Here is a 22,356-nt window from a genome sequence, read left to right on the forward strand (position 1 = left end):
ATCTGTTGGTGGTTCACAGTAACTGGGACATTAGGGTTATCTATACACATTAAAAAGTAGACACTCAGCTATACTCACGTTATTTATGTACTTTTTTTATAGGGTTCATCGTAGAAGACATATGGTACTTAAGAAAATTTACGAATATTTTGTTAGAAATAGTTTTACTCCGAAAACAGAAGTTTACCTGTACTGCCAGTAGGTATTTTTAAATCAACTATATGACTGTCAGATACAATATATGTTCCAGACCCCCCCCCCCCCCCCCCCCCCGAATAAATTTGTGCATGTATGCTTTAATTATGGTACTTAACAGAGGCTTAAGAACCTCATCACGCTAACCTGAGCAGCTAGCAACTATCTTTACTATACTATAAATATATAACATATGGCAGATCAAAGCAAATTAAATTCATGTAAAATTTATATTTATTTTTTGAATGATTATAAATTTGTAAACACAAAACTTGAGGTTCAAAATTAAAAGATGGACGAAAGCTTACTTCCAGATGCTACAGAAGTCCTTGGGAATAGATGATCTGGTGAAATTAAGAATCATATTGCTGACAGTGAAACGGCAAAGCAAGCTGAATTGTGTTTTTATGCTTACTCTTAAAATATACTATTTCCTACACACATATTCTACATTAAGAAAATTAAACAAATAAAGATCTTAAATTTGTAGTTCCCAGAATATCCAAGTTTGTAAAAATACCGGGACGGGAAATACTACTATTTACCACTGATAATTCGCAAGACCAGTATTTCCTGTCCAACCCTGATGTAAATATTAACCATGTTTATCTAATAAGCTTACAAATGTATAAATTTCATGCTTATTCATTCTAACTCATAAGCTCAGGCCCTTAAAGTTACTGGGGGTCTATCTGACCAACAGCCATGACAAAGCTTGAGATTTTTACATGTTTAAGCTAACCTTGGTTCTTTTTAAAAAAAATTAACAAACCTGTCAGAGAAATAGTTTGAAATCAATACAAAGGTAACATTTATCTCCTTTTATCCAGAGTAATTAACAAGAACGAAAACAAACTTGCAACTGAGTATATGAATAGCAAATAATTGAAAAAAAATGGGCTGCATAGTGCAGTGCACAGACATCTTGGAACAGAATAATCGCAAAAATGGAACTTGCAGAACTGGCACAATTGGCTAAACCAATATGACATATTAGCATTGTCATATAGTGCATTAATTAAAATTGATAACAATTTGTGTTCATCAACTTTTAGCAGGGGCGTTCTCGACAGTTGACTGACACAGAGAACATTTGTGCAAAAAATCAAAAATAATGTCCCTCTCTGTAAAATTGAATTTTATCATTCTCAGGTACTCGTAATTTCTATTTAGACACAGGAAAAGTTTAGAGAACATAATTTAATTCATAATCACAATTAATAACAAACCTTCCCACACATGTTTTGCAGAGCACTTCCTGTTTATATTGCGTAGAATTAATGCGCAGTGAACTCTCGCTTTATTTCTCGCGCTTAAACCCGCTCGTGATGTCATTGTCAACCAATCAAAAATCACGAGACATTGGGCTCTTATTACAACAGGTCACAACCTATGACCTTTATTCGGAGGAATCAAACCTATAGTTATAATATTTTTAAAATACACAGGGGACTTGTCAGACAAAGGTATGTATTTATTATACAACAATAACGTTCATTTCGTGACAAAGCAGAATCGATTAAATGGGCAATAATCCATCTCCACGTTCATTCACACTGCAACCCGGATCTTCAACGCTTCGGCAGCCGCCATTTCTCGATGAACTCGTCGGAGATGACAGAAATGTTGCCCGAAAATGGCTAGAATTTAAGAATCTTGATGTATTTTGATGTTTCGGTCTGTAATTTAATTTCAACGGACTTGACAAGTCGCCCCGACGGTATGTTGTTGTTTTCATTTTGGTATGTTGTAAACATAACCCCACGGCCAGTAACACATGGGAAGAGTGCATGACCTTTCGCTACCCTGTGTTAACTACGCGGTCATCGAGTTTGTGCGTATTTTAATCATGTTAATAGCACACAAATTATACGCACAGACATCATTTTTGGTGTGAGAAGGGATTAAAGCTAAATCTTTACGTAATTATTAAAATGTCATGTTTATTTCTACAGTTTCTGCCATATTCCTTTTGCCCGACATCTGTACGACCTTTGTCCTTTTCTAAGAGAGCTTGAGACAGAACTAGGTCACGTGCATACATTATGTTAATTAGTGTCTGGATTGTGTATTGATTTTTTACTACTGAAACATCATACTAATGTATATATATGTATATAAGAACACATTCCACAAGAAGTTTTCAGTAAGCTAACATTTGCAAAGATATATACATGTATATACATTCTGATGTTATTAATAGAAGGCAGTACAGTTTAATCATATTTTAAAAGAAAAGTGGCAGAATATTGTTTTATATTTTGAGCTATACTGAAATTTATACAACCAATTCTTGCCAAGGACCATTTCTCACCAGTGCTTTGTTTGGCCATTTTTCTTAACAATGCACGAAATGGTCCTTGGCAAGAATTTGTCGTATATTCCATTATAAAAATTAAAATGATACTGATTAGATTACTACTTTTTTTAAATGATTATAATAAGAAATTGCAAATTAAATTTCATTTTTTAACAAAAAATGAGGAAAAACACACGCAAGCTTATATTTCATTGATTATTCAGCAAATGCATAAGTACAAGCAAAAAAAAAATTAAACAAAAAAAAAACAGCATGCAGTTACTGTACATGTTTATTCATACTTACATTTAACATGAAGAGAATTTCTTACCTCTGATAATTCTCTCATAGACAAATTAGTCAAATGGGGTAGAAAATGATACGACTGACTTAAAACTTTACTCATCGATGGAAATTCACATCTATTTATTTTCGTAGCTCTACCATTTGATCTCTTATTTCTCAGTAATCATTAAATCTATTTTTTTTTAAAACAGCAATATGTACCATGTACTGATCTTCAAAATTAATTTTTTTTTTTATGAAACAACCATTTGCAAGGAGAAAAAAGGTAGATTTGAGATAATAGGAAAAAATCATGAATATACTTATATAATTCCTTGCTAAAGATAAATGAATTTTTCAACTTCAAAAGGGTAAAGTGGTCGGGGAACAATTATTTGGTGTATAATCAGATTTTATTGAAAAGTATGTGTGCGTTCAATTTTTATTGTCATCAGGGAATAAAACAAGGGAAATTAATGGTTTGTCATTAAGGTTCCCACACACACCTGGGAAAAGATCTGCATACAAGCCCATTCTTCTAAATTACTTGATGACATGGATTTTTAGCATGTGTTGACCTAAAAATGACTCCCAAAAAATTCAATTTTGGGGGAAAAAATATTTTTTTTTTAAATTTTGCTGCTCTTCATGAAAATAAAGAATCCCTGCCATATTTGAATTTGGGACCTGCGGGTTGGTAGACCGAAGCTACACCCATTGTGCCACAGAGATAAAGTGTTTATCATAAACACTTGATTTTGGCAACAGAAACTGTTTTACAATCCAATAAAATCACAATGTTATGAGATACTGTCATAAAAGGTAGAAGTCACAGGGTGTAGAGAATCCTTAAGGTTGAATAAAACATCATCACAAAATGGCTGACCGCTGATCGAAACGACTTTTCGTTTTATGAAAAGAATTTTATGGACTGAAGCATATAACTTACTCCATAGCCAAGTGGATAAAGTATCATACTTGTGATCCGTACATCCCGAGTTCGAATCCGGCAGGGGCTTTTGTTGTTACTTACTGGAATAATTATTTTAGATATTCATTTTTATCCCCAGACTTCAAATTTTTTGCTTATTTGACATTTGTACAGTTTATTTATCATATATCTTTCATTATAAAAAAAAAATCCTGTTAATTTGAGTTACTTTTTTCAGGTGTGTTATTCCACCTTAAACTTTTAACTTAACTTAAACTGATAATGAAAAAGACTTGTATAAAATGAATTTCTTTGCTTCTTCAACATAAATTCAGTTAATGGCTCCTGCTATTGCTAATTCTTATGAATTTCAAAGCACTATATTGATACTACACAGAATAACATCTCGATATTTAACAGAGGGTGACCTAAACAGTAAAACTGATGGATGATTTTGAGCAAAAGAATCATTTACATGCTGATTGCATACATGTGAACAGATCAAGTGCTAATTGCTCCGTTGTTGTATCATTGCAGCTGGCTAGGCGGAAGATTTGGAAGATCAGATGAGTACAGAGGAGGGGGCTCCTGATATAACCTCAAGTATTGTGTCTCCCTCATCTTCGTCCTCGGTCTCCACTAGTCGCATCATCATGGAAGGGGGTGGAATTTCCCCAGAAAACGTCATCCATGTCATCAACCCGTCCAGCCTCGGGAGTTTGTCCAGCGTGGTTAACGCGGTTTCTTCCACGGCGGCGGGCGGTATGTCTGGCCTCCACACTATTACAATAGCGCCTGGCTCCTTCCCGATCCCTGTCAACTTTGCCTCCAATTTACAGGTAATGTGTTTAGGTGTGTTATGTGCCATTACATATCTCTCTATTACATTGAAGGCATATTGAATTTCAGGGCAAGAAGAAGTTTGTATTATAAATTATGCTTTGTGCTGTAAAAAAAATGGGAAAGGATAGGAGGGAGGGGCAAGAATGAAAGTGACAGCTTTTGAGTGGAAAATGTTAAGATACATGTCAGTTTCTGACAAAAATTTCAATTTTACCACTTTTAATCGAAACAATTTTTGTGTAATATTTTCTTTTGTTTTCCCTTGGACTAAAATGTCACACTTTCATTGGTTTAAAAATAGCACGTGATTGCCTCATATATCTCTATATTTGTTCTGTGAGAATTAATATTAGGCAATATGGCCGTCATTGGTCGACGCTTCGCTTACTCATTTCGACATTTCATAATATTTATACATAAACCGCATGCCGTAAGTTCAGTACTTGGAGTTGTTGCCCTTTGAAATTCTTTAAAATTAGAGTAGTTGCCCTTAGAATATTGACGTCACATTGTTTTGTCTGGAGCAGAACAAAATGGCAGCGTCGAAATTTGCTCAGATCTCTGCAGAGGAAAGGGAGAAAACATTTAAAATTGAATAGCAACAAAACATTGTAAGTGAACATGGGTGAAGCAAAGATTTTTAAAGAGTATTTGAAAGGTGAGATTGAAAATTTTGAAGAGTTTAAATGAGTTAAATTGGACGAGGTGTTAGGCATCTTGTACATGGCTTTGCATAGATCATCGCTATTTGTGAATAAATATGTCGCTTGATAGTCCTCGGGAAAACAAACCACTTATTAAGTTAGTTACTGACTCACTACGGAAATATATTGGGTTGATCAATCTCATAGACGGCTCGGCTTCGCCTCGCCATCTATGAGATTGATCAACCCAATATATTTCCATAGTGAGTCAGTAACTAACCTAATAGTATTGACTCCCATTTAACGATATACTCAGTATTCACAGTGGAAATTGACCAAACTTTTTCAGGCCTCCACTAGCACTGCAAGTACTAACGGCAGCAGCGGGCAACAGATCCTGATGGCCCCGCCCGAGCTAGCAGCCAAGTTAAAGGAAGGCGCCCTACCCACACAAGTTATACAGGTGCCTAATGCCAATCTGGCTTCCATAGACTGGGCTGTAAAACTGAAGGTGAGCTTGAGCTAAGGATGAGCTCAAGTTTAAAGTGAACTTGAGCTGAAAGTGAGCTTGAATTTAAAGTCAGCTTGAGAACTTGTGCTGCTACAGTCAGACTCAGTGTTAATGGAGGTTGTAGTGAAAAGGAATATGGTGTCATTCGTTAGATTATTCATGAGGCTGTTCATGCAGGTGGGTCACATGATCTAGGGTTGTTGATCTTTCCTTAAAGATCATGTGACCAGCCCACATCTGCAGATCCCATGAATGTTTAAAAATGATGCTGTATTACTTGGTTTAATTATTTGAGAGGCTATTGTTTACTAGTCTACTGAAATTCAATGCATGGCAAAACAAGTTCACTGCCTGATGATTGATATCTAGGTAAATGTGTACATCATTGATTGAGAATTCTGCTGAAGAAGTGATAGCTCTTGAACATAACCATTGTTCTTTTTCCTCTTTTTCCTTGCGTGTTATTGATGCCCAACTACCCGGGTATATAGGTATACAATTGCCTACAGTGACATTTGAATTATATTGCCTAATTTTACAATTTGGTCTAAAGTAAAGAAATTGATGAAAGTTGTGTCTTTCCTGAAAATTTGAGTTTTGTTCATAGTTATAGAAGAGTTATAGCCCTTGATTTGTGAAATAGTTTTTAGGATTTCTTTACCTTTACACCATTGTTAGATGTATCGAGCCGATTTTTGTATTTGGGATTCTCTTTTTATACTTGCTCCTTAACATGCATTTGAACTAGGTTTTGTTGAGGCGTTCATGTCATACTGACATGTCAAATTTCTCTTAGAGCAATCCTTCATCAGCTAATACATACAGACATGTCTAAACTGAAAGGCAAAGAGCAACTTTTTCTATTATATATTGCCCAATTTTAATTTTTTGCGGCGCATTTTGTCTTTTCTATGAGAAACGTCTAAGGCATTTGCAAGAATTTTGTTTTTTTGTGTAGGAACTACAACACAATCAGAGGCTGGAGCGACTGAGGGATGAACAAAACTTAATCCGAGAGAAGGTCCAGAAAGCGTCATTTGAGAGCAAGTTTGAGCCGTGTGTCGTGTGTGGAGACAAAGCCTCTGGTAAATATCTTCATCATTATCATTGCTACTCATCATCATCATCATCATTGTTATTACATTCTTCATCACATTTTTTTTCTCTCTGTCCTTTGCTTTCACTGATATTAGGTGTTGCATCTATGTGTCTTTCTTGAAGTTTGTGCCCTCTGAATTAAATTAGAAGCTGAGGTTCTCTGCAAGTTGCTAAATGTATTATGGTATACAATAATGCTGAAATACTTAAAATATCAAGGCATAGATATTAAAGTGCAATACCTTTTAATGAGTTATTATCAGTCATAATTTTCTTATACATGGAAGATTTACATGTACATACATGGAAGATTTACATGTACTTACATGTATAGTAAACACGCTTATAATGAATTGACTCTTATAATGAAGTGATTTTCATTCCTGTTGGGTTTGAAACATACTGTGAAGATGACAGAAATAACGAATAACATTTATAACTAAGCAAAATCTTCCATCCCTGGCACCATAGATGTTGATTTTCCTTTTTATCCATAGGTCGTCATTATGGCTGCACAAGTTGTGAAGGGTGTAAGGGGTTCTTCAAAAGAAGCATCAGGAAACAGCTGGGGTACGCGTGCCGTGGAAACAAAGACTGTCCGGTCAACAAACCCCACAGAAATAGGTGTCAGTACTGTCGACTCCAGAAGTGCCTGGCCGTGGGCATGAGAGCAGAATGTGAGTATATAAATATACACTGTAGTTTGTACTTTTCTACTGGGACTGGGGTTTTGTGAACCAAGGGGACTGTGAGGAACAGTTTGAAGATAAATAACTTTAGATATGGTTTGGAACAGGATAATCTTAATGTCCTATTTATTTTTTGGAACAAAGTAAACTTTGTTTGTGATGAAAAGGGTTTATGATATTATTTGGAGTACTCTTTTTGTATTACACTGCTCATTACAATATCATATGTGGTCCTTAGCTTTTACAAAAAGATATATCAGAGAATCATGTGACCTAACAGTCTGTCATGACCTTAATTTGAGGTCACTGACCAAGGTCATTCGTCCTGGCACTTATCCAAAAGAGGCCAAGCGTGGGGCAAAAGCCCTTCATTAGCATTTCTGGTTGTAATTTTTATCAAGATAGGTTTGTGATGTGCCTGTGAACATTTTCCATTTTCAGCTGTACAGCAAGAGAGGAAGCCTCCAGAGAAAGAACAGCGACCACAGTTCCCTGCGACAGTGGCCACATCTACACAGAAAATCTACATCCGCAAAGATCTCAGCAGTCCCTCGGCATCACTTCCTACATTTGCAGGCAAAGTATGTAGCCAGGTCTAGTCTTGTTTTTGATGTGCAGTGTACATGCCATTTGCTGTTTTATACAGAATAGGCAGTTGTCATTAGAATAATGTGATTCTTGCAAAAAGTTACATTTAAAGTTTCATTTGGTATAAAAAAAAAAAAAAAACTTACGATTTGAATTTCAATAGTACCACCATGGCTAATTAAAGCTATATTCCATAAAATTGCTAAATTAAAAACTGCTAAGATTTTTACATTATATAGTAAATTGACAGTACATTGTATGAGGATTTCTTAAAGAGTCCCACACAATTCATTTTACCACCGTTGTATATTCTTTTTTTTCAAAATTTGAAGCTAAGAATCAGATAGACTAAAGCCTATGTGATTATTAAGCCAGTATTGTTTCATTCATGGTATAAATGTATTGTTTCAGTTAGAAGACGCTGGTGCTCAGAGAACGGCCAGTAACTTGTTGGCGAATCTCCAGGAGAGAATTGTCCACACAGATCAGGGTAGTGTCATCATGGGAGGGGCAGTGCCCGCCTCCACCACAACAGGTAAATGTCTACCTGCAATACATGTAGCCCTCTCCAATTTTTTTCATCTAACTCTTTCTTGGTGAGGGCTTCAATTTCATGTGCAATTCCATGCACAGATTCATGTGAGGATATCAAATTTACAGTTGACAGTGTGTGTGTGTGTGTGTGTGTGTCTCTCTCTCTCTCTCTCTCTCTCTCTCTCTCTCTCTCTCTGTGGTTTCTTTGTTACAGAAAGATCTGACTGAATTATTCTTTGTGATAGATCTGAGTACATTGGCCAATGTTGTCACTACGTTAGCCACAATGAGCAAGAATGCGGAGGAGGATCAGACCCCGTCTAACGGTGACATGGGACTAGGAGGCGACACATCAAACAATGCCGCGAAGGCCTTTGACACACTGGCTAAAGCTGTCCAGCCTCAGGTACTCATCAGGAATCTTCATTCTAAACCTAAATATTTGCAAGTGAAATATTTATTTTTAAAAAATATATGTATTCCATGTATAGGAAAGTGAATGCATGTTTTTAATCGGTGGATTTGTTGTGAAGCAAACCTCTTTCACACTATGCATCACTGAGATAATAATTGATTAAGTGCTGATATTTTAACAATTACATTATAATTGATGACTGAGTGTTTAATCACCTATTTTGTACAGTCATATAATTTTTTGAACCCTTCCTTAAACCCATTCTTCAAATTCATGTGACTGGGTTTTGTTTTTTTGTTTTATCTATTTTATGAATTCAAAATGACTAATCCCAAGTTTTCATGTCTGAGTCCTTTTGATGCACATAGATGACAGATAAGTGTGTTTCATGGACTGACCTGATTACCCTCCTTTTGCAGCCCTTGGACCAGTCCTCTCTGTGTGACAGTAGTCTGGATCAGTCCTCCCTCAGCATGGATCTCGGCTCCGAGTACAACCGAGATAGCTCCATCGTAGTCGAGGTTGACGGTAAGTCACTTCTCAAGCTTCAACTGTTTTATTTGAGTCATAAGTAAAAGCAATAGCAATGACCTAGCAGTTTATCTTAACTTTGAATTTGATCTATTCCAATTTAAAAAATGCTAAACAGTGCTGAAAAGTTCAAATAACGCCAGGGGAAAGTGCTAAATAAATGTTTCATGTGGTTATACAGAGGGAGACCCTGCTCTCTAGTTTAGAGATGAATTAATGCATGCAGTATAGAATATATAGATAAGATAATTTTCTGATATTTTCAACATCTATCTCTTAAATCTTTGAATCATGAGCAAGAGAGTATAATTGTATTTATATATCACCTTTTTTTTTTTAATTCAACTTTCAAGGGTTTATATTTGTCATACATGTTTTTAGGTAGGGGTTGGTTGAGCTATTGACAGAATTGAAAAAAAGGGGGTATATTTTACCCTTCACATTTGTAAAGCATACTACAGTATTAGTCAAAAAACATTTAACAGTATGTACACAATATGAATTAATCTTCTTGATCTGTAGAATTTGTATTTGTTGCAGTGCGAATCTTTTGATAAATCAGTATATTAAGATGTATGTGTGAAATGACATGCTTTAATAGTGATATGTTGAAATTTTTGTTTCTCCAGGCCCGGTGCTGACTCAGCAGAATTTTACTTTCAACCTGACCACCCCCTCGCCCATGCCGGCGTACCTGAACGTGCATTACATCTGTGAGACTGCTTCCCGCCTCCTGTTCCTGTCCATGCACTGGACACGCTCCATTCCCGCGTTCCACGTTCTAAGGTCAGTTCTCTCACCTCTGTGTCAAATGCAGGATCAAAGGGCAAATCTTGAAAGGGGTTGGGGGGGGGGGCTGGAAGGGAGAGGGTTAAAGTGTCTTGATTACACTAGCTTGACCTCGAGAAGAACTTTTTTCTAAACATTTCTTCCATATAAATAATAATTTTCCGGTACATAACCCCTTATTTAAACTATCAAAAATTATTAATTTTTGAAGTGCAATATAATTGAATCTTCAGCTTTGCACATTGTCTGGATTCTGTGACTTGACAGTTATTTGTAAATCTTGTCTGTTTGTAGCCAAGAGGTCCAGACGATCCTAGTGAAGTCGTCCTGGAGTGAGCTGTTCACCCTGGGCCTGGCTCAGTGTGCCCAGTCCATGTCTCTGTCCACCATCCTGATGGCCATACTGAACCATCTACAGACCGCACTCCAACAAGGTAAATCTATAGCTAGTAAACATGAACAGCTGTACTGAACCACCTACACACAGCCCTCCAACAGGGTAAATCTATAGGTAGTAAACATGAACAGCTGTACTGAACCACCTACAGACAGCCCTCCAACAGGGTAAGTCTATAGCTAGTAAACATGAACAGCTGTACTGAACCACCTACAGACAGCCCTCCAACAGGGTAAATCTATAGGTAGTAAACATGAACAGCTGTACTGAACCACCTACAGACAGCCCTCCAACAAGGTAAATCTATAGCTAGTAACCATGAACCGCTGTACTGAACCACCTACAGACCGCAATCCAACAAGGTACGACCAAAAAATAATTATATTGGTTCTTTGGAATCCCAGCATTACATTTGTGTCAAATGCGGCCATTTTGATCAATTTTATTGCCACATTGAAAAGAAAAATAACTCTATTTCCAATTTTAAGTTAAAAAATGGAGATTGGGTTATTTCCCTTTGTATATCTTTCAATGAAAATAGATTTAAAATATCTGCCTGCCACATTATACATTGAATTTTTTGGCATGATTGTCAAAAGTTCAATTTTTGGGGGTCTAAGTATAAAGAGTTGGCATCAGTTGCAGAGTAGGGTCAAAATATTTGTGGTAATAGCTGTTTGACTTCAAAGGAACTATTGTTTCTAATCTTATTAAGTTCAAATTCTGCTCTTTTTGTCACATTTCATAAACTAATAAGTCACAATGTTTATAGTATACTATTTAAAAGAAAAGAATAAAACTTTTACAAATAATAGTGCAGTATTGTTAATCAAATATTCAGGTGAATCGTATTTGCACAAAAATTTTGCAAAATACACATGTTTACGGGAAGATGATTTAGCATAACTGAATGAAATGGAGTGTCAATTTGTATAGACAGTTTGTAAATTATCTCTCATTTGATGTTTGTAGACAAGAACTCGGCGGAGCGTGTGAAGCTGGTGATTGATCACATTCTGAAGCTTCAGAACTACATCCAATCACTGGAGGCCTTACAGATAGACTCAGAGGAGTTTGCCTATCTGAAGGCCCTAGTCCTGTTCTCTCCAGGTAAATGGATTACTGTAGATTCCTCATCTATCGCGAGGAATTTATATTTGCGTAAAATCGCGAGAAGTATATCTCGCAGATTTCAAAATTTTGCTTTTATTTTACGGATAGATATAAACTAAATAGAACTATGATAAAAATTTGGCGTTTGCGATTTCATATTCTCGCGATTTGATGTAAAACGGTTCAATTGCGGAATTTAGTACTCGCGTGAAATAAGGAATTTACAGTACTGTGGAGTCATTAAATTTTGTGGGACCCAAATTTCATGGATTTTAGGTTTTTTGCTTATTCATGGGGATGCATCAGTTTTCAGTTTCAATAGGAAAAATCACTCTTTCTAAATTTGAATTCGTGTTGGCTCAATATTCGTGGGGAGGGCTACACACGAATATTGAGCCAACACGAATTCAAATGGTTTTTCACAGTATTCACATTGTAGATCTGTCTATGGAAGTTCCTTGTAAACTATTTTTTAAAAATTAGTTAGTGATAAAAATGCATTTAATACATGTTTACATAGATGTTGGTAGAAGAAAATGTTACAGATAAATTTTCTTAATATTTTTTTATTGGGGAAGGGGGGGTGGGGGGGTTGTTGTTGTTTAAATAATGTTATCCCTTTACATACCGGTAGTCATGAAATATGAACTTTTTTTAATGACAATAATTTGTAATCTACATTTTTACTGGAAGAGGAAATGTTTGTTTTCAAAGTCCAAAACCTGTTTTATTGCAGATATAGGCATTATGATAAGACTTTGAAAAGATTTCAGCTGAATTTTGTCATTTACATAGAGTTATATTTCACAGATACTCCGTCTCTGCCCAATGCCCCACAGATTGAGAGGGTCCAAGATAGAGCTCAGCGGGAGTTGGCCAATCACGTTCGACAGACCCACCCCTCAAATCCTGACCGCCTAGCCAAACTATTGCTCCGCCTCCCCGCTCTTCATTCTCTCAGTCCCAGCGTAATGGAGGAACTGTTTTTCGCCGGCCTGATCGGCAGTGTTCAAATTGACAGCATAATTCCATACATTCTCAGAATGGAGACCGCCGAATACAACTCACAGATGGCGGGGCAGGGCCTGCAGGGGGCAGCTGAGGGGACAGGGTTGGACTCCACCCCCACGGGGTCCATGTTGTTTGCTTCTCCTCAGATCACGACCGCTCAGATGACTTCAGAGGCAATTTCAGCACTACAGACATCCATTGCGACGACATAACAGCAAGGTTTTTTAAATGGAGCATTTTTTTTTTACATTGACAGAGATACATGAAGGGAAGGAAGAATATTCATGAAAATCAAAAAACGAAAAAAAAATTAAGGAAGAAAAAAATTTATTTTAAAGGAGAGGAATTACATCATCCAACTGTTGTTAGAGAGTTGTTGTTTGTTATTTGTTAATTATTGAGAGTTTAAAAACATTCGAGACTCAATGTGATATGTGGACGGAAGCTTCAGTGAGTTTTCTCCTTTTGGAGATAGACTTACGGCAGTTTGGAATTTGTTGTTTTTGAAAAAAAAATGTGGTATGATGGAGAGATTGTCCCTGTATCCAACAGTGGATTTGAATTGGCCATGTTATTCTCTGATATGCATTGGCAGACACATTTGTGTAAAAAAAAATTTATTTTACATACAACATGTACAAGACATAGATGAGGTGTAATCTCTGTGGGATCCATTTCATCGTTTCTCATCATCAGCATAGATGTACCGTTTATTGCATTTCAAAATGTAACAGAATTTCACTCATCTTGAACCTGTTGGATTTATCCATGTGTAATTCATTATGGTATGCTGTTGGTTTTAATATTACATCAGTTTAGTGCTACTCATTCGTGAAATACAACACGTTTTTATCTAAAGAATTCTTTTCCTGTAAAAGACCTAGATGTGGGATGAAGAAAATTGTCTTCATTCCTGGAAAATGAAAAAAAAAATTCTTTCATCCCATCACCAAACGCTATTAAAATTTATGTACAGTTCCAATTTATTTGCTCTGTGACAAAGACCAAAAACACACAAAGAATATTTTAGTGCTTTGAAACTTTTTTTTTTTAACAGGTCATTGCATGTTTTGGATTTTGTTGAATTGAACTTTTTTTTAATTCAAATCCTATCTTTATAAACAGGACAATATTGTTTCAGTGGGAAAATCCTTTTAGAATTGTTTGAATTTTGTGTTTTTATCTTGTTCTTCGATATTTTTTTAATTTAAGACATGTTGTGATATATACGTGTGAATGTCATTGAGAACTTTGGGGGTTTTTTTTATGGCCAACTTAAGGTAGCTCGCGGGTTTACATGCTTGTGAGAAAACCTACCTCGAAAATTTGTTCACGTGATCCATAGGTTTCAGAGTTTTATTTCTAAAATTTATTTGAGATTCGTCTGCGCGGTAATAATGTTACCGTGTTTTAAATACAGTGTCATTAATAAAATCAAGCAACGCCATTTCAATGAAATATATAGTAAAATGCACATCTTAGTCGAAAAACGTATTACAAAACTATGCTCCAAACTTTTAAACGATTCAGACGAATTTAATTATACTCAACACAATAACAGAGGAGATAATTTTGAATCAATTCATAAAAAATAATCAGTATGTGTTCTCGGCCAATTTTTGGCAAAACAACTTCGAAGATTTAAAAGATTTCTCAAAACCGTATATTTTCATTACGACGTTAGCCCGACGTCATTATTTCCTTACGTCGGAGAACCCAAAAATTGAAATGCATTAACTGCCAAGACTAGCTGATTAACACATTTTGGAACATGTAAATACTAATTATACATTATTGTGAATGTTATCAAATGCACAAATGCTATTAATGTAAGGCAGTAAAGATACAGAAAATTGCTATTTTTGTTTTTATGAAACTCTGAGTCAATCAATGCAAAAAAAAAGAAATGCCAGGAAACTACTGAAATAAAAGTTTGTAATCGTATAAAATAATTAGTTCAAGCCAAAAGAATTTTAAAAATTTGATCGGTAGTTAAAATTACGGTAGTTATAATTGTAAAAAAAAAATAGCAAAGTTAATGCATACGGTTCAATTGATTTACTTGTCTATTTTAAAACATGATTCTAAATGGAAAAGTTCCAACGCACACTCATACTCATAAAACAAAAATGGAACATGTGACAATTTATGTGACATCTTTAAATTTTCAGCACTTGATGATAATAAATGTTTGTATAAACAGTAATATTTTTAACATATTTCCTTTTATGCTTCAAAATATCTCATTTGTCATTTTGAAAAAAATGTAGCCTATTATTACTATTAGTTTACTATGAAGGTCAACTTTTTACGTTGATTCCTACTGTGACGTCAGCAAACCCGCGAGCTACGTTAAGTGGAAAGATATAGATAGATTTGTTCTCTTCTCTGTGCTTTTATTTTATCTGTCTAAGCTGTTGTGTCTTATATCTGATCAGCCATATTTGAACAAAATATTCATTGTATGAAATACGACATTTTCTTGGGCCGCTTAAATTTTCAAAATTCCGCTTTTCAATCATATGAATACTTTCTTCCATATTTTCATCATTTTTAATTAATTTTTTTCTTCAATCTATCTATAGATGTAGGATTAAGATGTTTAAATGATGAGTATTTATCTTTTTATTGTTGAGAAATATGTTACTGGTTTATAGTGTGTTGTAAAAGATTATGAAGGTGCTATGACAAATTGAGACTGATTTTCCAATTGTTACGAATATCATATTTCCAATCTTTGTCATGATGTTGTACTGCAATGAAGCATTTTGTCATCCCACGAGTAATAGTCAAGCATGCATTTGGTTACGGCCCTGTAGAGTTGCCCTTCTTTTCTTGTGATTTTTAATTACCCAAAGCATCAGCTGTTGTACTGGTTAATCAAATTTTAATTTTTGTCGTACCGTTTAAATTTTTCAAACTGCATTCAGCCATATGGCATCTTGACAGTATTTTGCCCCACTACCTGTCCCCCTCTTAAAATCCCCCCCCCCCTAAAAATGTTTCAGAAAAAAAAATGGAAACAAGTTTGTTTACTGTGTTGCCATGGTTACATGTTATATCGTCATCATATATGTTTGTGTAAGTATTTCACAAGTATTAATCTGAGGCCAACTTTCTTATTTCCATTTGTGTTTTATATGTTTCGTACGTGTGTTTGTGTGTGTTTACGATCTCTGTTGTCTATGCGTACATCGGTAGAGTAGAGACGATTGTAGCTTCATGTATTCTCATCTAATGAGTATAATCTGGCCTTCTGCCTTGGAAAGAAACTGCAGGTTCGATCAATATTCATGACGTGTATTTTACTCTCTTTTTTTCATCTCATTCCACACATTTGTTTATAATTTTGTAGTATTTTTTTTCTAAGAAAAAAAAAATTATCTTGGCATACAAAGTATTTTCATATAAAACATGTCACTTGTTATTTTGAAAATTCCGTAAAACATCAGAGTTGTCTTTCCTATAAGAGAAATACTAGCCTAAAAGTAAATAGAGGAAAAAGTAAATCTTTTTATATGTTAACAATCTGACTGAAAGAAATGCAAATATATCTTATTTTTTTGTAAGTATAAGGCTTTCTCTAAAATTTAAGTTCATCAGTTAAAGGGATTTTCTGAACCTTTATATTCCGGATATTGGAGACAGAAAAAGGGGGGGGGGGGGTCGAAAAATTACAATGAATAATTTGGTTCACCAATAATTCTTGTACACACGCCTTAGTTTCTTTCCACGGAGAGTTGTTGCTTTCTATATAATTATATATGTGCATGTCTGTGAAACAGAATTTTCTTAAGAGTTTGAATTCCTTTAACTGTCTAGGTCTGTTTGACAGGCCGTTACAATGAGATAACTTATAATGGACTCGTCGCCATTGTCAAGTGGGCTTCTCCCGTTTTCTTTTTTGTTTCTTTTTTGCTTTGTTTATAGAACAAATACATGTATGTCATACCGTATAAATCAACTAGATAAAATTTGGAAAGTGGTGGTATTACTACTATATTTCTTCTTCTGTTATTTGGTGAATATTAAAAAAAGTTTGGAAACTTTGCTTGTTTTTTTTTTAAATTCTTTTTTTGCTTGTTTCATTAGCTGGCAAAGATATGTGGATTATAAACGTGTAAACATGGATTCCCGACATGGAGAAGTTCAATTATTTGCAGCTAGCATTGTACTCTTTTATTCAAGTCAAAACAGCCCCCCCCCCCTTCAATTTCAATTGCTTCTGTTGCTGACACCAGTCCTTGTCAGTCCTTTCTGGTATTTAGCCGTTTTAGTACATTAAAAAGCTTTAAATGTGTACATAATGATAATGTGCAATATTATTGGAATGAAGTAGATCGCAGAAGATAAAACATTGAACCAGAGAAATATCAATCTTAATTATAATAAAAGCTAGCTAAGACTGACCATGCAGGTCTTTATGCGTATACTGTGAAGGAAAAGTCAATTTGAACAAGTACGTCTTTTGGTACTCAACTTAGAGCCATGCTTGCTTTAAAACGCTTCGAGCACTTAGTCTTAAATTATGTACTTAACTCGTAATTTGGCCACTAAAGTCTTTAACAATTTTCCATCAAGGTCTTGAATGTTGAAAAAAAGAAATGATTACAAAGCTATAAGTGCCAAAAACGTGTTTTGGCCACCAATTGCAAAAACTTACTTGTTTTTTTTTCACTGAAGACTGGAATGTTGTAAAATAATCATATCGGGAAAAAATTCTGGAAAACGAAGGACAGAATGTCCGACGGACAGCGATTAAGACTCGAGTCCCCTCCGCCTTCACCGTAAGGAAACTAGAAAGGTGCACTTTTAATTTGACTTTTTAATGCCTTTAATTTTGTGAAACATCTGGATATTATATCAAAATTTCTTTTGGCTTTTGATTTATAATATATAAAAAAAAAAATCTTGTAACACCACTAGAAAAGACTTTGATAAATTTAGTTAGAGGACTGCATGAGGGTCGGCAAAGCATCAATACTATATAATCACACAAGTCCACATGCTGACACAACGTGTTGGACAATTAAGTTTTTAATGCTGTGTACAGTGTATATATTAAATAAGAAATCATTCTTTGAGTATATTATGAAGTGATCAAATACGGTCAGGGTGATCAAATCCATATAATGCCCGAAGGACATTATGATATATTTGATTACGTTCGACCGTATTTGATCCTTTTATTAATCATAATAGTCATTGATGAAATGTATTGGACTAAACATTACAAAATCAAGTCGTAGTGTTATCGCAGACAATTATGGCAATATGGAAAATGAACCAATTTGGTTCTTTATATCCCGCAATTTTTGTCACCACTGTCTTTAATACTTTTCATCAAGTTTGTGTCTCCAAAGTTTTGATACTGTAAAACACATCTAGCCTTCCAAATTTTATGCTATAAATGTTTTGATTTTGGTCGCCGAGGTCTTGTTTGTAACAATTGTACAACAAATATTTTATAAACTATTTATTATACAAAAAACTGAGTCTATATAACAGTTTTGCGGTGTAAATCCTTATGCCAATCAAATATTCATTTGATATTTATTTGATACACAGAAGAAGTTCGTCCATTAGATATACATGTATCTTACATATATATTCTAAATCTTAATATAAATGTGGTATCAATTTTAATTATGAATGTCTAAGGATAATTCGCTGTCAGTTCCAGACCGGTATATCTTTTGCGAAATCTAAAAAATGTCCCCATAAACATTTTAACCAAAATCACGCGCTTGTAAAAAGCGATGGTGAAAATCGTTGATATGAACGGCTAGAAGCTGTGAACAAAACGGTATAGAGATAGTGAAATCTGCATGTGCATGACGTCATGGTGTATCTCCAGCACGCGCATACAAAGCTTGTCAGATCGGTGTTGTGTTTGGTACCTTGAACACCCAACTAACAACGGACAAAGAAAACTCACCGAATCCTCCTGTTTCTGACGATTAAAGACTATTACAATGGTACGTAGGACATTTCCTTAATAATCAGTTGTAATTACGAATAAATTAAAAAGAAAATTTTGATTTTTGTAATATTTCATAAGTAAAAGTTTTTTTTGATACCTTATGCATTTGGTTAATTAGGCCTAGTCTTAAAATGATGAAATTAAAAATCGTGGATTGAAATTTGAAGAAGAGGCGTACTAAAACTATTCACATGTGTATTAATTAAAATATTTTTTTTTATTTTCATTTTCATCTTTGCGATTTTCGTGTATTGGTAATTGCTTTGCATAGTGCATTGTTTTATGAGCGTCTTGTAATCAGCAGCCGATACTGTGCACGCGCTGTGTGCAATTCAGTTCTCGTCTGTTTATATCATTGAAACAGAAGGTGAAGCTATTTCTATCAATAAAACTCAAGGAAACAGCACGAAATTTCTTGAAGAGTACGTTTTTCGTTTTACTCAAAGTTTTACCTTCCGGTAAATAAAATACAGTATGATATGAAAAATAAAATATCTTCTTTAATACGTAAGTGTAAATAACTTGAAATCTGAGTATAACGTAATGTTATTACACCGTGCACACAAAATGTAAAATTAGAAAGTGTTCGGGTCTGCATCATTCAACGTCTGCTCTTATAGAACCGTTCCCTTTCGCAATGACTCATTCAATAAAAAACATCAGTTTGTTTTACTCTTTTTTTCTGAAGATGAAAAACAGATTGAAATGAGAGAGAAAATGCTGATGATCTTAGTAAATCGCGCTGAATGGCAGATGTGAAGTTGCATAAGACTATTAAAACATCGCGGCGCGTCTTTGCTCCAATACTTCAGACTGTCTTCTATAAAAACAAAAAAAAGAGCCTAGAAGATAACGAGGATGGTGCGTCTCACTGTTCCAAACCCACGACAGCAAGTCTACATTGGGCACTCTAGTACTTCAAACCCGAGAAAGATAAATTAAACAGTGAGGCAGGGCGGTGTGCAACAATGGACGCATCTGCTTGGGTGCTGCCATTATAACAATGTAAATTATAACAGCTCCAAAGATTTGCAGGACATGACGGGTTGTGAGCAGGGTTGATGTTTTGCTTTTAATGTTGAGGGGTTTTCTTTTAGAAAGACAATGTGCAGCCTTCGATGTTACGGAACGCCGGATTTGAGATTCGGACGGGTAACTTTAATTTTGTTTGGTGTCGAGAGATTTTGTGTATTGTACCTTAGAGTGTCGCCATTCGGTACTTTTATCGGATATTTTCGCGGAATCGTTACTCTGCGGGATCGTTGCGCAAATGCGGACTGTACTGTAAACTTTTTAAGGACAATCGGGATCAAACCAATAGTCAAATTAATTGAGTCAGACTTAATTATATTTAGAAATAATTTGTTTAATTTGGAAATTTAAATGTTATTCTCTACGTTAACGGATTAGAAATGTGTAACAAAGATTAACTGCGCTGCAAAATATGTATACATTGAAACATAAATAACTTTAATTTCTTTTCGTTGTGACAGTTGGAGTAATTCATGAAATATTTTCGGAAACGCGTTGCACGAATGCGGAATAGTCCCACCGTCATCAACTTTCATCGAGTCAATGTTCAGCCTCAAGTCTGGAGTGTGACCCCATGCAAATTAATGCACTTATCTTTTAAGGATTTGAGTTGAGGACAGAGTTTAAAAGTTGTTTAAAAATTTTGGTGACGGCGAGGACATGGTTGTAGTACTGTACTTTAAATCGGCGGGTCATTTTTTTTTCTTTTTTTGTAAAAATAAGATAATTTTAAATGAGTGTATTTTCAACAATCGGGAAATTTGTTTCCAGACAAGGATAAAAAGCACACAAAATGATTCGTCGATTTAGTTTTTTATGATTGGTTTTGAATTTTTACAAATTTTAAAATCGGAAATGACTAAGTCCTCCTTACTATATCTAATGCATTTTAATGGCGGTAATTAAATTTGTTTTGCCTAAAACAATATCATTTACGAACATCTACAACAATTTCAATTTGTTTATTCTCTCAAACCATTAAAATACAATGGTACACGAGGTACAAAATAAATTGTGTTATTTGCGTTTAATTGAATTGTCAAGGGTTTAATAAATCATATATACTATTTTAATACTACACAGTAATACACGTGTAAATAAGCATAAGTCAGAGAAAAAATTGATACTGTATACAGGGAAATATTCGCCCCCGTTTTATTTTTGCCCATATTTCGCCCTCACTGTCGGCGGGCGAGTTAAAGACTGGACGAATACAAATGTCTCACATGACCTCTCTTTAAACCATACTTAGTGTGGGCGAATTCAAGCCGGGGCAAAACTGTTTGCAAACTGTCGAAAGGCGAAAATATCACTGGGCGAAAATAACCCTGTTTACAGTAATACAAATAAATTATTAAGACAGCAGACTTGCTCTAAGATTTTCAAAATAAAAGTGCTTATTTTTTCAAACATTTTTTAAAAGTTTGATGTTTGCATGATGTCATGCTTTCTGAACATTTTCCCCCCTAATCTATTATATCTGGTAGTTTATACCATAGATTATTTCTCCAGACTGTATCAAATGCTTGTTTAAAGTCACCAAAAGCAGGAGAACATATTTTTTTTTCTTTCTATTTGATAAAAATTAAAGAGATAGAATATGGTTCAGAGTCTTATGATTTTTCCTAAAACCTGATCGACTTTTTATAGTGATGAGGTTCATTTTAGATGTGTGCGTCTCTAAACGCTTGCTCCAAACACTGTACAATTTGAGGACAATCAAAACCAACCAAGGGTCAAACTCATGAAAAATATGTATCGAAAAAAAAACGTATCAAAATAATAATTTGTTAAAACGGTTGGAGTATTTTTATCGGTATTTGTTTTGTGTCGTGTGCGGAAAAATTTGATCGTACAATTTCTGTAAGACATTCAAGCACATGATCGCTGAAGAGTAATGAACTTCTAATGAGGAACTGTGGAATTCAATCTTGTTACCCCCAAACTCGATAATAAATTCATAATAGTTTTTAAGATAAGGAACTTCCACATGTAATATACCGAACGCACTGGGTTTGCGTTTGTCATATGGATATGAATGGCATTACATGTACTAATATCTGCTTGTTTTTACCCCTGATGAATTTTGGTTTCTTTTCTAGAGGGAATGCATATCTATTCACGTGGGCCAGGCTGGGGTACAGATGGGCAATGCATGCTGGGAACTTTACTGTCTGGAGCACGGAATTCACCCAAATGGTCACTTGATCTGTGACAAGCCAAACATGGTAGACAATGGCGACGAATCTTACAACACGTTCTTCAGCGAAACCAGCGCTGGGAAGCACGTGCCCCGGGCTATTTATGTGGACCTGGAGCCGAGCGTTGTGGGTATGTTTTTTTGCCAACTCTCGCCAGATGACGCAAATTCAGTCATATATAGTTGACATCGTGACATTTTGGAAGTCGCGTCTCATTCGGACGTTATTCATCATAACAGAAATAATATATATTGCAATTAGTTCATG

General features: G+C 35.1%; 3 protein-coding genes across 9 annotated transcripts in view; 2 read left to right on the forward strand and 1 right to left on the reverse strand.

Moving 5' to 3' along the window:
- LOC105335741 (EGF domain-specific O-linked N-acetylglucosamine transferase) overlaps positions 1–1,560 on the reverse strand; it is a 132,809-nt gene extending 131,249 nt beyond the window's left edge. For 2 of the 3 annotated variants that reach the window (XM_066081909.1, XM_034449202.2), the window contains exon 1: positions 1,425–1,558. The gene's annotated coding sequence lies outside the window, so the exon portion shown is untranslated. Of the gene's footprint in view, positions 1–1,424 lie in introns of all 3 variants that reach the window. The other variant, XM_066081910.1, reaches the window with a different exon arrangement.
- Positions 1,558–16,923, forward strand: LOC105335746 (orphan steroid hormone receptor 2). Of its 4 annotated transcripts, none has more exons than XM_066081901.1 (14): positions 1,558–1,661; positions 4,248–4,549; positions 5,547–5,708; positions 6,667–6,793; positions 7,304–7,483; positions 7,937–8,076; positions 8,495–8,618; positions 8,863–9,023; positions 9,452–9,560; positions 10,193–10,349; positions 10,647–10,786; positions 11,722–11,859; positions 12,673–14,153; positions 15,231–16,923. In XM_066081901.1, the coding sequence occupies exons 2-13, from the start codon at positions 4,277–4,279 to the stop codon at positions 13,083–13,085; spliced, it is 2,124 nt and encodes a 707-aa protein (XP_065937973.1). In that variant the 5' UTR covers positions 1,558–1,661; positions 4,248–4,276; the 3' UTR covers positions 13,086–14,153; positions 15,231–16,923. The 4 variants fall into 4 exon arrangements, with proteins under 4 accessions (XP_065937973.1, XP_065937976.1, XP_065937977.1 ...); XM_066081904.1 differs by having other exon boundaries at positions 5,547–5,660; XM_066081903.1 differs by lacking the exon at positions 1,558–1,661 and adding an exon at positions 1,756–1,915.
- A 1,768-nt stretch (positions 16,924–18,691) lies between these two features.
- The window catches only part of LOC117682163 (tubulin alpha-2/alpha-4 chain), a 7,769-nt gene continuing 4,104 nt past the window's right edge, over positions 18,692–22,356 (forward strand). The window contains exons 1-2 of one of the 2 annotated variants that reach the window (XM_034449208.2): positions 18,692–18,851; positions 21,991–22,219. In XM_034449208.2, coding sequence (XP_034305099.1) covers positions 18,849–18,851; positions 21,991–22,219 — 232 coding nt within the window. In that variant the 5' untranslated portion in view covers positions 18,692–18,848. Of the gene's footprint in view, positions 18,852–19,801; positions 20,009–21,990; positions 22,220–22,356 lie in introns of those variants that run through there. The other variant, XM_034449207.2, reaches the window with a different exon arrangement.

The sequence above is a fragment of the Magallana gigas genome, chromosome 4, assembly GCF_963853765.1.
Source record: "Magallana gigas chromosome 4, xbMagGiga1.1, whole genome shotgun sequence".
NCBI classification, from domain to species: domain Eukaryota; kingdom Metazoa; phylum Mollusca; class Bivalvia; order Ostreida; family Ostreidae; genus Magallana; species Magallana gigas.